General features: G+C 47.3%; 1 protein-coding gene across 1 annotated transcript; it reads right to left on the bottom strand.

Annotated features, from left to right (window-relative positions):
* Window positions 1–402: 402 nt before the first annotated feature.
* On the bottom strand, window positions 403–11,527 carry LOC144943937 (rho-related GTP-binding protein RhoU-like). The gene is made up of 3 exons (XM_078871831.1): window positions 10,429–11,527; window positions 5,561–5,619; window positions 403–3,844 (listed from the first exon to the last, which is right to left on the bottom strand). The coding sequence occupies exons 1-3, from the start codon at window positions 10,985–10,987 to the stop codon at window positions 3,332–3,334; spliced, it is 1,131 nt and encodes a 376-aa protein (XP_078727957.1). The 5' UTR covers window positions 10,988–11,527; the 3' UTR covers window positions 403–3,331.
* Between the last annotated feature and the right edge of the window lie 3,737 nt (window positions 11,528–15,264).

The raw sequence follows: 15,264 nt of genomic DNA, 5'->3' as shown, positions 1-15,264 counted from the left end.
TGTTAGGAGAGCATCCCATCATCCAAATGCATCAATTGAAAATCACTGTTGCATACACGTGGCTTGTCAACCATGAATATAATTGGATGAATTTGATGCCACTGCAGGAGATTAATTGGTGGATAAGTGCAGATGATATTAAAAAAAATTGCCACCACCTCCAGATCCCTCTTGTTCATTAGAAAAAATTCAAATGGCAAGAATGAAGAAGAGGAGTTTAACACGTAGTCGACTATCGTGACCAATATCACCCATAATACAGGTTTTGGGTTAGATCGCACGAATATATAAATGTGTCGTTAAACCCACTACTAACCGACACAGCCAATTGGTAAGGTTGGTCACGTAAACAGAACGTGCCAATTCGTTACTAGTACAGCAAACCGGTGTGTTGGAGAGCAACGCCACAACATTTACAATTTGAGTACGACACATTTATATATTTATGCGACCTAACCCAAAAAAAACTGTATTACAGATGCATAGAAGGGCGCAGATAATAGGAGCACAGATAATGAGCTGTACGATTTTTCATCGTCGCACCGGAAGCACCTTTCAATAGCAACAAAACAGCGCATTAATACATAAGGAGATGGTTTATTGGTAATTTTTTTTACATACCATATTACATTAGTGCCAGTTTAAACATACAAAATAAGTCTTTAAAAAAACGGAGAACGAATGTACATTGCTCTTGAAAGGACAACATTTTTGTAAATCGCTACCTTCCTTTCGATCGAAATGCGACGATCAGATCCGAGCGCACGCATCTTATGCGATCGGTCACTTGCGCGCGTACAGTAATACATCGTTAGACAGAGTCGGCGAGGGGCTGAATGGTGCACGGTTGTGACAAGACAATCGTCTGCAGCATCCACACGAGATTCAAATACGCCATCGTGTGCTGCACATGCCGTATTCCCCTGATCATAAGATGTCCGCTACCCCCCCCCCATCCACCTCCTCCCCTGTAATTTAAAAGTTTGAAGGTCTTATAATCCGGTAGATGTGCGTATGCGCCCGTGTGACCAGATCTGCGGAACGTTGACACCGAACATGTGCTTGGGGTGTGTGTCCCAGAGCAGCTTGCAATGCTCTTTCCAGAACATCATATAATTCAGAGACAACGGTTACACAGCGGGGAACGCGTTCCGTTGTCATACGTCCCGTTCTCTTCCCATGGAATGTAAAAAAATTGGAGCAGATTTGTGCCGAGTTTCAAGCCAAAAATGAAAACATTAACTTACAAACAAAAATCCCAACGGTTTTTTCTTTTCTATTTTCACGCTTTTGAACAAAGTGGTTTGTGAAAATAATACACGACCGGGTGGAGTTCCATTGTCAAAAGTTAAACTTGACAGCGTTCGAGAAAATTTAAATTTGGCAAAACACACATAGACATGTAGCACCTACTAACATCGTTGTTCAAAACAAGGTTTTTTTGTTAAGGAAAAAATTGGTTTAATTTTGGCAAAAGCTAATTAAAAATCTCAGATCATTGGTATTAAAAAAACACTATGTTGCTATGGTTAATTGATCTTAAAAAAGTTAATTATCTTTGTTTCTAGGTCTCGTGTAACTTAAAAAAAACAAGTAATTAATGTCAAATGTTCTACATAGCTTCATTCAAAATATTTGCTCTGTCGTACTCTCACTAATGTCACAGAATTCACAAAGAGCACCACGTATTGGTGCAATTACATTCATCAGAACAAACTTGTGGACACAGCATGGGCTAGGTAACGTCATTTTGCGTGTTCAGAATAGAAGGCACAGGATTTTTAAAGAGCAAGAGAGATTTTCTTAAAAATCACACGATAAATACACAACAGACAGGTAGTGGTTAATGCAGTCGTGCACTCAATATTTGGACCAAAAACACTGCCGCATGAATTCCAATTGTTTTTTTTGCACGCGTACAAGCAGCCATACGCGCAGAAAACCGCAAGATGCACGCAATTTCCGCACGTTCTCACACTCGCGCAATTACAGCAACGAACGCACGCACACTCGCGCTGGAAGACACGTGCGCCCATGTTTACACGTGCGCCCATGTTTACACGTGCGCGCACGCAAGGGGTCAGATGGCTCATCGCGATGAATGTTCACCGTCATCCCAATTTTCTTTCTTTCCGCGCCACGATAACGTACGGCACACACATCCCCCGATGCCTGGTGTTTGGTACGCTTCATCGCGCGTGTGCGTACACGAGCGCGCACGTTAAACGTATAGGAGTTTCCGTAACTGGCTTCAAAAAGACACGCGCATGCCAACAATCGCACGGACACTGCGTTGCAAGCAATAGTCGCGCGCACAACCAGCTTTGTTTTGTTCTTTACAAACCTATTTTGGGCCACGCACGCACACACAATTCAGCAGCCGGTCATTTTCACAAAGTGCATAGCGCAACAATTGGTACGGTTTTCTTGGTCATGGGAGGAAACGTGAGAATCGAGAATTACGCCCCATCCCTTCCTGGGCGGGTTGGTTGCGGGGGATGAGGAGCTGGCGGGGAAATTTTGCTGCGCAAAAAAAAAAATGAAATTTTGCGTCGGCTTTTTTTTTTCCCCGCAAGGCACGTAAACACGTCTACCAGGCATAGGTTGTGCACGTAATCCCAACGACACAAAACCCATGGATGTGTGAGATGGATAAAATTTCTTGGAAGCAAGAGTTCGTGAGAGGTTCATTCAAAGGAGAGAATTCAAACGCGGGCTGGGCAGAGGTTGGAAGCGTTCTTGTGCTCGGCTGTCGCACGAGCCAAATCTTCGGGTGACAATCTCCGCTAGCCACGTGTGGGCGTTCTTCACCCCAGGATGATGAACAGTTTTGTTTAAAATGAAGGCTTCGCCATACTCTCATCGCGGCGATTTAAAAAAAAAAAGACAGTGGTTTACAAATGATGCTCAAGAACACGTCCAAGCCACCACCTCCGTCTGCTCGGAGCCAGATAGGTAAACTCCACGTGGCAGAGGCCACGGTTAAAATAGCATAATGGTTTTTGAAGTCGAAATGCTACGGATTTGAATAGTGACTGGATCGAGCTGTAAAAAGTATTAAGAAATCTAGGAAAACCAAGCATCTTTGCTGAATATCTCACCAAAATTATACGTGCTCAACGATCGCTACGCGACGATTAAACAGTCTGCTCGTCGCCGCGCGACAGTCCAGCAAGAAAGAAAAGCGCCCATCAAGCTTACAAAACGACTTGATGTCCATCGACTCCGCAAAGTGTCCACATTCATCGCTGACCTCTGGGACCATTTAAAACAATCCATCAGAGCGCCACGGGCAAAAGTTTTTTTTCGCAGCCCAGTTTCATGCAACGCATCAGACGACGCACACGTATTTCTTCCACCACGCGCGCGACAGACTCTTCATCGCCTTGTGCTTGGACGACGAGTTCTGCTGCTGCTGCTGCTGCTGCGGGTGCTGCTGCTGCTGGTTGTTCTGCTGCCCTTTGACGGCGCGTCGCTCGGCCTCGCGCCTCTCGCGCACCGCCCCGGCGATGGCCGTGTCGAACACCTCCTTGAGGTTCTTCTGCGTGAGCGCTGAGCACTCGACGTAGCCGAGCGCGCCAATGCGCTGCGCCGCCACGCGCGCCGTCGCCGGTGGCACGGGCTGCTCGCGGGCTCGCGACAGCTCCACCAGGACGCGCACGTCGCCCCGCAGGTCGCACTGCGTCCCCACGAGGACGAGGGGCGCGCGCGGGCAGTGAGCCCGCAGCTCAGGGGCCCACTTCTCGGACACGTTCTGGAACGAGCTCGGGTTGACGACGCTGAAGCACAGCAGGAACACGTCCGTGTTGGGGTAGCAGAGCGGCCGCAGTTTGTCGAAGTCGTCCTGAGAAGGGTGGGCGGGGGGGGCGGGGGGGGGGGCGAAAGGTTGCGAGGTTTAATTTTGATTTAGTCGGTCATATTTGTGCGCGTGTGTCTCGGTGTGTTTGGGGAGTGGGCGTGGTGCTGGCCACCCACCCCCTCGTGTGCCGTGCCAGGCTTCATTAGGTGCTCACCAACAGCACTTGCCCCAACAGTCTGTTACGGCTATACGGGGGATCTTTGTCTGTTTGTCTTTGTGTGGGGAGCGGTAGTGTCGCGGTCAGAGCGCTGCACTATGAACCCGGTGACCCGTTCATACGGGTTCGATTCCTGCTCACGGCCAACTTCAGTGAAGAAGATTATCCGAACTGGTCCTGGGCCTCCCCTAGATCGACTCAGTCTCAAAAGAGTACCTGGTGTGATGTGTAAAAACCATTAGCCCTGGGGGAAACAAAGGCGGTCGGGCATGGTGCTGGCCACCCACTGCCTCGTATGCTGTGCGGGCCTTCCACAACTTCACCGAGTAAACCCGATGATTTTACTCGTGATTCCTGTGTGGAACTGCGTGTGGCCTAATCGATTATTTGCGATTTCATTCGTCGAGAGCGACTGGTTCGGGTGACCCCTGCAGCCGTTTGGAGGCGCTGCAATCACGACGTTACAAAAATAAATAAATGAGAGGAATTAATTATTGCATCGGATCGTGGAAAAATGCATCAAACTGCACGACAGGCGAATTGCCGCAGACCCAATGTGTGTGTGTGCAGAACAGGGCAGTGTCTAATATGTCAGCGCCATGCTAACTTTAGAACAGGGGTGCCAGGTTAGCACCAAATGTGGAAGGATTAACTTGGCAATGGTAGGCACCACGTGTTGCAATGGACTGACCTTTTCCGTATCTTAACTTTCAATATATATTTTAATATACATGGACCTGGCTTTATATGCATCTCAAATACATAACAGATTATCTTCTACGTCTTAATTACTTGTATCGAGCATCCGCACCACGCATGATCACCAAGTGAAGTCAACATGGAGCAACGAATTTGACACCCGCTCGCAACTAGAACGTGTGCGAGCGAGTTCAGATACATGATCTCAATCCGGGTCACGGAACGACTTGCCATGCCTAAGGGCTTCCCCGATTCCTGCCACACGAATGTAGAATTTCCATAGATGGCTCGGAAGAGGATCACCGCCCCAAAACACACACCTCGCTGTGTAGAGCGGAGGCTCTTCATGGGCTTTGTGGCTTTCGATAACGACCACTGGAACTCATGAGAAGTGTTGGCGTGCACTGCACCAGTGCGTGTGTACGTGCCAGGCGTGGAAGCATCTCAGTCGGTCCACTGCGTTTCGAACCCGGCGTCCAGAGTTCGATTCCTGGCCACAGCTACCATCGGTGGTGCTTATCCGAACCGGTCCCGGGCCTCTTTTAGATCGACTCAGCCTTCCTTACATGTCTATCTGATACGGTGTATAAACAGCAGCACTGGGGGTAGACAAAGGCGGCTAGGAGTGGCCCTGGCAATACCACATGTGCAACGTGCCGTGCGGACCTTCATTAGGTGCTCCCTAACGGCACTTGCCCTAAAAACCCTGCCTAGGCTGTACGGGGTATCTTTGTCTTTTTTTGTATGCTTGCACGTATGTACGTGTGCAGGCATGTGGGCGTGTGGCAAAACGCATGTTCCTGTTGTGAGCACGTGCCATGGGCTTGCCAGGACTTGCCACTCACCTGCCCAGCCATGTCGCAGAGTTGCAGTCTCATAGGCCTCCCGTCCACGCTCACAGATGCTGCAGAAAGAGAGAGAGAGACAGACGGACAGGGAAAGTGGGGGATAAGTCATAACATCAAACACAGCCTTCCAAGGATTCCCCACGGCAGCCCCTCCCGTAATGTCACATCACCTCATCGCGACATGAGCTTTAATCTCAGAGGTGTCATCTCCAACACAAAACCGCGGGAATCACATCGATGCCATCGGATCTCCGTAACCACACTATTATAAAACCTCAAATGTCCGAGGTGCACAGCTTAAATCGATTAGTTGATTATGCGACTGCTTAGGCAATGCCTGTCACTATTTAAAGCCAGCACTACTGACGTTTTGGGTTCTGATCGAGCACTCTCCACTACGGTAATCATCTTAAACTGAATGTCATCACACTTCCATCTAGAAATATTGAAACATTGGAGCTCACGATATGTGCATCCAATCCCGTGAGAAAAAAAATGATGTTTTCTAGATTCGTACATGTCGTATGTAATGGGTCCATGTCATCCCTGCAGCCACTAGTGGCCGCTACATTCACAAATATGTAAACTAAGAATTGAATTGCAACTCTGGATCGCAGCTATTTCTTCAGTCCCCATGGGTGGGGTGATTTTGTTACACCAACTACGAGGCAGTCACCCCCATTATGCAACTCCAGATGTTAACAGATCACAATTAAAATCAATTCGTTGAAAATGTAGCCGATTGGTTCATGCCGAGTTATATGGAATCGATCCGTCACTTCGAAGGTCTTGGGCTCTAATAACGCACACCCCACTCTCGTAATTCACGTTACACTCCATACTTGGCACCATTAATTACTGTACTGTAAATTTAAACTCTGAGAGTGGAAAACTACGCAGCAGTGTGAGGTGTCCTCCGTACAGTATTGTACAAGCTTAATTGTAAATCACAGTAACGTACCAGCCACACAACCACAAATACATTTATTTAAAGGTAACATTTAAATGTTCTATTTTAACTTTAAAAAGCGGTGTTACCACATTGCACTTTATTATATCCAGAGCAAATAAATCGGGCTCACTGCCTCCCACAAGTGTTTTTACTGCACTTATCCACCGACTCAAAGTCACTTTAACCAGTTTATAGCGCACCAGGGTTCATTATCTATCTTGTACACGGGATATGCTGGCAGACACGTGATAGTGAGGACCGAGCACATCACCAGATGACGGGATGGTGGCCGAGACTGGCAATGGAACAGCGGCCAAAGGAGGGAACGCATCCGAAAGGGCGACCACCACGGAGATGGAGCGATGGGCACGAGTTTACGTGCAGGAATGAGATGAGTGATGGCAGCCACTGGAACGCAAGAGATGTCTGGCTAACAAGCTTGTTTGGTAAGCCTTCATCCAGCGGTGGAGAGACCATGGCCGTTAATTAATGCACTAGTATTAATCGAAGCACTTAATATCCACGTGTATAATTACATTCTAAACCTACAGTAATGGATTATAATCGATGTTGCCTGTATAGCTGCAAAGATTAACAGTGCACATCCATATTGCAACTCTATATTATTTCAAAACAGTGTATATTTTTATTTTTTGTTGTTACAAATTCTGAACGTATTGTATTTTTAGTTTTAGATTACGTGAAGAACTTTTTTTTCCGTTTAAGAATTCAGAGAATGAATTGGTGGTGGTGTAAATAGTGGCGTTGTGAAACTACTAAAGTGTTGCGTCTCTAAAGTATGCAACAATAAACGACGACACTTTACGTGTTACACAAATCTGAGAATGCGCTGAACTTATAAGCGTCCTTTCGATTTTTTTAATTTTAAAGTTTGGGGGCCATGCAATAATAATGGCTCGCGCTTGCGAAGGAAGCAACACGAGTTTGAGGACCACTTTCATGACATCATACATACTTGGGAGTCCCAACATTTGACTTGCACGCAAACTGGCCTAAAAATATGACCCGCCATTCATAAATCTCCGTGGAATAATAATAGACAGACTTTTGGCCATGCACTGCTGGACAAACTAACTCCTTAACACACGATCATGATGGTTCTTTGACCATACTTCACCACGCTGGTCCAGTGATAGTTGGTGAAAAGGCACGGAACTAAGGGCAAGCTTGGGGTGTCACTCGCAACTGATGATAGTCATGTCCAGGAATCGAACTCAGGAAAAAGAGATACTGTACACATAATACACTGAATAGATAACTAAAGATATATATATCAGAATAGCTCTGCAAGTAAATACTCTTAAGGATATATCAACATCACCGATATAAAGTTTGTGAAAAACATCCAGCCTACATACACTCTGCCACGTATATGGGTGCTTGACCACTCTAAAGCCAATTATAGTGCGTTGGTGATATAAAGTCACGAGATAAATACATACAGTTGCTCTATGCCCTGGAGGGCTTTCAGTCGGATACAAAGTTGAACAACCCTGGAAGATAACACGTGGTGGGGTGGAAATGCTTCTGGAGCGACTTCAAAAAATGACCTTTAACCCAACCCCAGACGATTGTTAATCACGTGTCCGTCAATAAAGGCAAGCCCTCGTGGTCACAACAATTTAAGTACAAAAAAACATGTAAACCTCGTTGCGTATTGCGGCCGAGGGCAATCTGCTCGGCAGGTTTAAAAAAAGAAAAAAAATGCACAGGTTACGGCTCAGTTTGCGAATTGCAACACCGCGCCCTCTGCGGCTGGGAGGGTCTCGTGAGTTGTGTGGGGGGGGGGATCATTGACCTATGGGCCAGTTTGCAGTGCCAAAGGTTCATTTCCCCAAGTAAGGCCACTGCGGTGGATACAGTAGCAGCGAAATAGCACGCGATTTGAACGTTTACTTTGGTGTGTCGAGCAGTGGATTGACAGAAGGGATGTGTGTATGTAGTGTATACTGCATTGTAAAAAAAACAACCCACGTGAAAATCAGGTGGAATTCCAACGGCTGTTACTGTAGAGAATTTACAAACGAATTTACAGCACTGCAATACAACCGAATGGGATCTCACCCTGGGTTAAAGGACATTCAAAACTGAAGTGAAACGGGCAAGGACATGCACTTAGGCGACACACTACTTAAGAGGACCATTTACCACTTGTAATGAATGAGTTGACAAAATAATGCTAAATGCCATTTTGCAGTCGAGTAAAGTCTAGCGAGGAATATTGTTTTCAATAGCCACAATGTTGCTGTGGTGCCTACAAATCGGTCTGTATGGGTTTAAAACAACATTCACAGGAATAACATCCTGGCTGCAACTGAGAAAAAAGCTACAGCTGCTTCACGCTTTGTTTGAATAGCTGCAGATTTGTAAGACGCGAGCGATACGCAAGGGCTCATTTCGCTGCAGCAAGTGAAATGTTTGCGCATCACGACGAGCTAAACGGTGCCATGGGGAAAGTTCGTGAACCGCTAAACACTTCAAAATATATGACGTTCTAGCAGTGTAAACTTTGCTGAGGGTCAGGCAGTCGAGGGTGGGGGCCGTGTGAGACTCGTGACCAAAATATCGAAAATATAACACGTGGGTTGCCAATTCGGCTCGAAATGTTTAAAAATAACTCGCATCCGTCAAATGCATATACAAGCCTTCCAACGAAAACGAAGATGCAGTGTCATTGCCGAATGTAGAGCTTCGTCGTTTGAAATTGTGCTTGGGGGCCATCAACCAAATGATGTATTTACAATCTGCCAATGTTCACAGCATGACATCTTCAAAATAGCTGCAGATTTTCTTTTTTGGGGGGAATATTAACATTTTGGCTAACCTACGCGTGTAATGTGTACACAACACACATGCGCGCGGCTTGTAAGCAACGTTCCACATGTCTTTACCAAGGTACCCCACTCCGATTATCACCTCCTAAAATCAACAACTCTCTCTAGCGCGCACACACACACACTCCAGGACCACTGGCTACAGAGATTAATTTTCGTGGAAGGATCAACTCACATCGGATGCAACGAGACCAACAGCGCCCGTCACGCATGTGGTTAGTACTAGCTGGCCCTGGGGTCATAGAAATGTGGAATTAGTCCAATGTGTAGTCGAATACGTAATTGGGTTCGTAATCCACAGTGCGTGTAAACCTGCGCGTGCTTTATCACAGTGCTATCCTTAGACACCGATTGACAACAGACACACGTGTTGGCTAAGCCACTAACCATGTTTGTGTATTGCTTGTTGTAACGTTCTTACCCGCCCCGACTGGACATCTGTGAACAAAGAGCTTAATAGCTCATCGGATTCCTACAGTATAAATACATATCCTGAGAACGTTTCAGGCAATGACCCTCATTGTCTACTACCTCGCCAGTGGAGCGTGGAAGGTTAACCACCGGCTCAGGACCATGTACACGCAAACTTTTAACAAGAAATGTAATACACATCGCAACACGGACCATTTTCAGTTTTAAAGTTACGATCGTACACGTATGCAGGCACACCACTTAAAGCGAGATAAATCACCGAATCGAAACACCTCGGCAAACTCGCCCATGTCATTTGCCTTTTAAGATCCGCCGATGCGTAGAAGCCCGAGGTCATTGGTAATATCCGTGCGGTATCTATAGATGGATCACCGTGTGCATTGCATAACATTGGTAACAAGCACATTTGGGTTCGCTTCCTCTCCCGTGAGGAATTGAGCGACCCCCCCAACCCCCCCCCCGAAAATCGCCAAAAAGTCCCAGGAGGATGTCGACAATTACTTTCAGATGTTCGCATCCAGCAATTTAAAATTGACATCGCTCGCTCGCAAAACCGATTCATCATCAATTCACCACTCGCACTATCACCGTCGTCGTCATCATCATCATGAGCACGCATCACCTACCCGAGTAGTCATCGAAGGCGGTGGGCACGTACTGAGTCGGGTACCCGTTGGTGGTGTAGCTCACCACGAGGCTGGTCTTGCCCACCGCTCCGTCTCCCACCAGGACGCACTTGAGCGGACGATCAGTCCATTCGGGCGGCCCGAGGCACGGCGACAACGGGGCGGAGAAGGAGATGGAGGAGCCGGTCGTGGTGGTGGTGGTCGTGGCCGAGCTAGATGTGCTTCGGCTGCTGCCGCCTCCGCCGATGATGTTGGTGAAGAAGGGACTCGAGCACGGAGACGGACAGCCGCTTCCCGGCGACGACAGCTGGCAGCAGGGGGACCCGACGGGAGACGAGAAGACACTTCCCCCGGAGGACGAGAGCGGAGATGTGGGAGATGTGGGAGACGTGGGCAGGAGACGAGGGCTCTGCGTGGACACGGGCGAGCGGTGTGGAGGCACAGGAGGCGGGGTGACCTCTTGGGCTGCCTGCTGCTGCGGCTGGGTCGTCGTCCCCTGCTCGGCCCGCTCTCTGCTTTTGCTGTTGCTTTTGTAATCCGCAGAAGCTTCTGGGGCCATGGTGGAGCGTCCTTCGGCCGTCGTTGCGCACTCGTTGAGTCTCGGTTCCTCTCGCGCTCTCGGTCTCCGCTCAGTGTTTATTCGCGCTTCGCTTTCTCCGCTTCTGTGGGTCTCGACAAAGCGCTCATTTGGGGCTACTCTGCTAATAATAAAGTCCAAACTGGCGGCTCAAACGAGATGAAAAAAGTTCAGACCGATTGCTTGCAAGTTAACAAAAAAAACATCAACGCAAACTTTATCTGCACCCCTCTGCCCCACCAAAAAAAAACCGAAATGAATGAATCACCACCGCAGGTGAACAAAAAAATTAAAACTCACAAACCCCAACAAATAATAGCAAACCTGGAAACAAACTTTGGGGGAAGACTCAGCCAAGAGTACTCTGTGAGTTTAAGAGTGAGCCCGCTGGCTTGAGAGACACAGCTGAGCGCCGTGAGATTATGTATCGGGCACAAACACGTGTACACACACGCGCGCACCAGCCGTATTCCCCGACACACACCCACAGCGTCCGCCTGTGCGCACGAACGATGCAGATGATGCCCTGGGTGCGCGCACGGCACACGCGGCTTATATACCACGCCACGGCATCCCGTCCCCCCGGCTCGAGGTGCGTTCACTCAGCCGCACTTCTCACGCTGCCCATTGGGCAGCAAGGCAGAGGGGTGGGGGGTGCAGGGCTTTCGTTTCCATTGGCTGCCCATATTTGAACTTCATCCAGAGTCCTTGGGGTTTCTTTCTCTTCACCTCCTCCGTATAGAATATCAGATCGGACTATCTTTATTCTTGTTACGGTTAGTCGCTTATGACTTGCAGTGGATCTTTTGCAAATCAAATCAAGATTGGATGAACGCTTCCCCCCCCCCAAAGATAAAGATCCCCCGTATAGCCTTTAACAAACTGTTGGGGCAAGTGCTGTTAACGAGTAGCAGCTGTGAAGAACGGAACGGCACACGAGTTGTAGGTGGCCAGAAACCACGCACGACCGCATTTGTCTCCCTAGTGGTAATGTTTACACACCAGGTACTCATTTGAGGCTGAGTCGACCTTGGGGAGACCCAGTACCGGTTCAGATAATCGTCACCGGTGTTGGCCGTGAGCGGAGATCGGACTGGGGACGCATGGTCCCCCCCCACACACACGCAAACTGTTGACAATGGGGGATACATTGACCATACTTCACCACACTGGTCTCAGTATGGCTTGATGCAGGGTCACCGATGACCAGTATCAATATAGCGCAGCTCGCCTGCAATGAGATCAGCAGTTCAACAACAAAAAATTTGATACTCCGTTTGGAAATGGTGCGCAAAGATTCAAAACATTCCGTTGCCCGAAACGTCGTCTGTTATGTTTTCCGTCTTTAAATCAGCGGTATTTGTGATGTGTTCATGATTTCATCATATGCTTGAGTTCACCCGTGTGTATTCATACTGAGAGATTTCGAGGGCTTGGTGAGGCATATATATTCAGCAGTGGACTGGTCATGAATAATGATGCATACAGCTGTATTAACGCTTCAGTAAAACACCTGCGGAAGAGTAGACCAATCATCCCCAATGGAACACCATCGTGTTAAACTTTACGTAAGCTCAGGCGCTTTCGTGACGAATTTAAATTACTATGCGCACTCAAGAGACGATATCGTAACGGCGCCGTCAATCAACTCGCCACTTGCGTAAGCCGTGGTCTGGAGTCGAACCCAGTGGGCCGGGCTCAACGGTTGGCGTCCACATCCACCGGGGCGCGACGGCTCTCATTCTTCTCTACCCCCATTAACAATCGTGAGCAACCCAACAAGCACGCAGCTCCTCACAACAGCAGAACATCACAATGGCAGCGATGCCCCCCGCCGTCGTGACGGTGAATCTGAATGGGCAATAATTACCTGCGCGTCTGTGTGGGCTTGGAAAGAAAAGACCGCCGTCTTTGTTTTCTTGATACCTTAAATGCCACCCCCCCAAACTGTGTCCGTGGGAACACGCCTTGTCTTTACACATCAATCGATACCTTGCGGCAGTTTCGTGTCCGCAGGGATTCCCTTTTTTAAAAATCTTAATCAATACGCACGTGAAAGCTTTCCACGAGTGAAATGATTGCGGGGAAATTCCGGCCACTTGGTCTGGAATAAAAACGCACCACGCGCACACACTCGCTAGATACGATTTAGGCGATTTCAGTTGAACCGCAGTTCTAAAAGTGTTGAAAATAAAATGTCGCTTTTAGTAAGATAAATTTCACAATCGCGATTATACATACATGCATGTTTACGGCTAAAATGCCGTACATCCAATTATCATTAAGAGCATTGCTTTGAATTAAACATACCATCATTCTTATGATTTCAAGTTAGCTTCTGACAAATAATTGAAGGGCCAGTCTCTTAATGTTTCGTAATACATCGCAGGATCGTGAGAGATGGTCGCGACTTGGGGGATGCCTTCATCCAGCAGTGGATGGACCATGATTGCTGCTGCCAATCTTTCAAAGACACCGCGCGAACATTCCCTCATAGCCGAAATTCTGTGGGAGTTGGATGGGTGAGTAAAACGAAAACTATCCACGTCTCAAGGCTTTTTTTCCATTTTCAGGAGGATCTTGCATGTGGGTGTAATGCTTTGCACAGGTGAAATACATCCATTCCTGTGCCGCCATCTGCTGGTCATCCCGCAATTCAAGCCTACAACACCTAATATTCCTTGGACAAACGCCCATGCAAGCATTAACCAAGCTCAACCGTGCTTAGCTTCCGATATCAACTGCGAATAAAGTTCATACGAGTGTGAGGCCATGGTGGTGAGATGTTAACTACCTCGCCTGGTGTACTGGAGGTCGTGGTTTAGACTCAGACAATGACGCCTGCTGATGTATATTTGGAGTTTGCGTGTCTCGATCCCTGTGGTCGCGTGGATTTTTCTCGGGGTCATCCGGTTTTACCCTCCACATTTAGAATCAACATCACGCGTTTAGAGTATTTGGCTGCTATAAATTTCAACGTGATAAGCCACTTCGTTGAACTGTAATTTGTGGCCACGTCGCTTCTGAAAAAGAGCTATATAGCTCAGTGGGCCTTACCTGGTAAAATAAAAAATATAAAAAAACAGTTCTGTGTGCCAGTCTCGCTACTAGACAACGACTATTGATTAAACCCATTGATGGGGTGGTAGACAAAATGACAGGATATGGCTTCGGATTAAATGTGAATGGCTCAACAGGCGGTCTCGATCGCAAATCTTTTCGGTCAAAATAATTCGTGTTTCCGCATCACTCCGTTTCATTGGACTTAAAGACACAGGACGGAAGATTGAAAAGCTTCATGGCGTGTGAGTGCAAAGAGCCCAATGCTTCAGAAACTCCCCGTATAATTCGTGGTAAACGCACAACACCAGAAGCAACTGGCTTCTAAACATTCAAATCTGGCTTGTGTGCATGGTAAAATTCGTTTCTGTGCAGGTGATAGGTGGATCATAATTACTGCACGTAATCTCGGTTTTTTTTGTTAGATCGCGTAAATAGAAATGTGTTGTTAAACCCACCACCACGCCACAGTCAATTAGTAAGGTTTGTCACGTAAACAGAACATGCCAATTCGTTTGAGTACAGCACACCGGTGTGTTGGGGAGCAAATCCACAACATTAACAATCTCCAACACACCGGTGTTGCTGTACTAGTAACGAATCGGCACGTACTGTTTACGTGACAAACCTTACTTAATTGGCTGTGTGGGCTGGTGGCGGGTTTGACCATGGCTGATGATCATGATGAAAGTATCTTTTGCGGTGTGGAAGCAATCGCGCCGAGGAGTCTAAAGTGGCCGGGCGAATGTTGTTCGTTCTAATGACCACGCTACCAATGTGCGGCCCTTAATAGGTGCTCGCTAACATTATACCCAAGTGGTGATGCCAGTGTTTATCAAGGCACAGTGCAAGCAAAGAACGATTCGCAACTATAAGCGAGCCAATGTCTAAGCGCTCTCTAATGTAATGGTCATTGTCCAACAGTATTGTCTGCGCTCTAAGATGACACTATGTTTGTAGGCTGATGCCGATTTGTTAATATGTAATTCATCACTGTCGTCAACGAAGCTAAACTATTTTTTTTTACCGAGTCCAGTAATTGATATATGTGTGATATTTAATCACACGGAGTACAATGATGAGTTTTTGAAACTGTTGCTCTCGTGATGTATTTAATTGAAATTCACGAGATAATTTAGACCAGCAAACTCAAAAGGAGGCTGTTACTAAACGTATTAGCATGTTAATCGGATGACCTA

This window comes from Lampetra fluviatilis, chromosome 33, assembly GCF_964198595.1.
Source record: "Lampetra fluviatilis chromosome 33, kcLamFluv1.1, whole genome shotgun sequence".
Classification (NCBI taxonomy): Eukaryota; Metazoa; Chordata; class Hyperoartia; order Petromyzontiformes; family Petromyzontidae; genus Lampetra; species Lampetra fluviatilis.
The sequence above is the reverse complement of the archived record's forward strand: the minus strand, read 5'-3'. Positions and strand labels throughout refer to the sequence as shown.

What these genes read in the sequence shown, in the direction of transcription:
- LOC144943937 (XM_078871831.1), bottom strand. Translation starts at nt 10,987, where the DNA reads ATGGCCCCAGAAGCTTCTGCGGATTACAAAAGCAACAGCAAAAGCAGA. An exon ending in CGCCTTCGATGACTACTCGG is followed by an intron (nt 5,620 to 10,428) that starts GTAGGTGATGCG and finishes CTCTTTCTGCAG; the next exon opens with CATCTGTGAGCGTGGACGGG. An exon ending in TCTGCGACATGGCTGGGCAG is followed by an intron (nt 3,845 to 5,560) that starts GTGAGTGGCAAG and finishes CACCCTTCTCAG; the next exon opens with GACGACTTCGACAAACTGCG.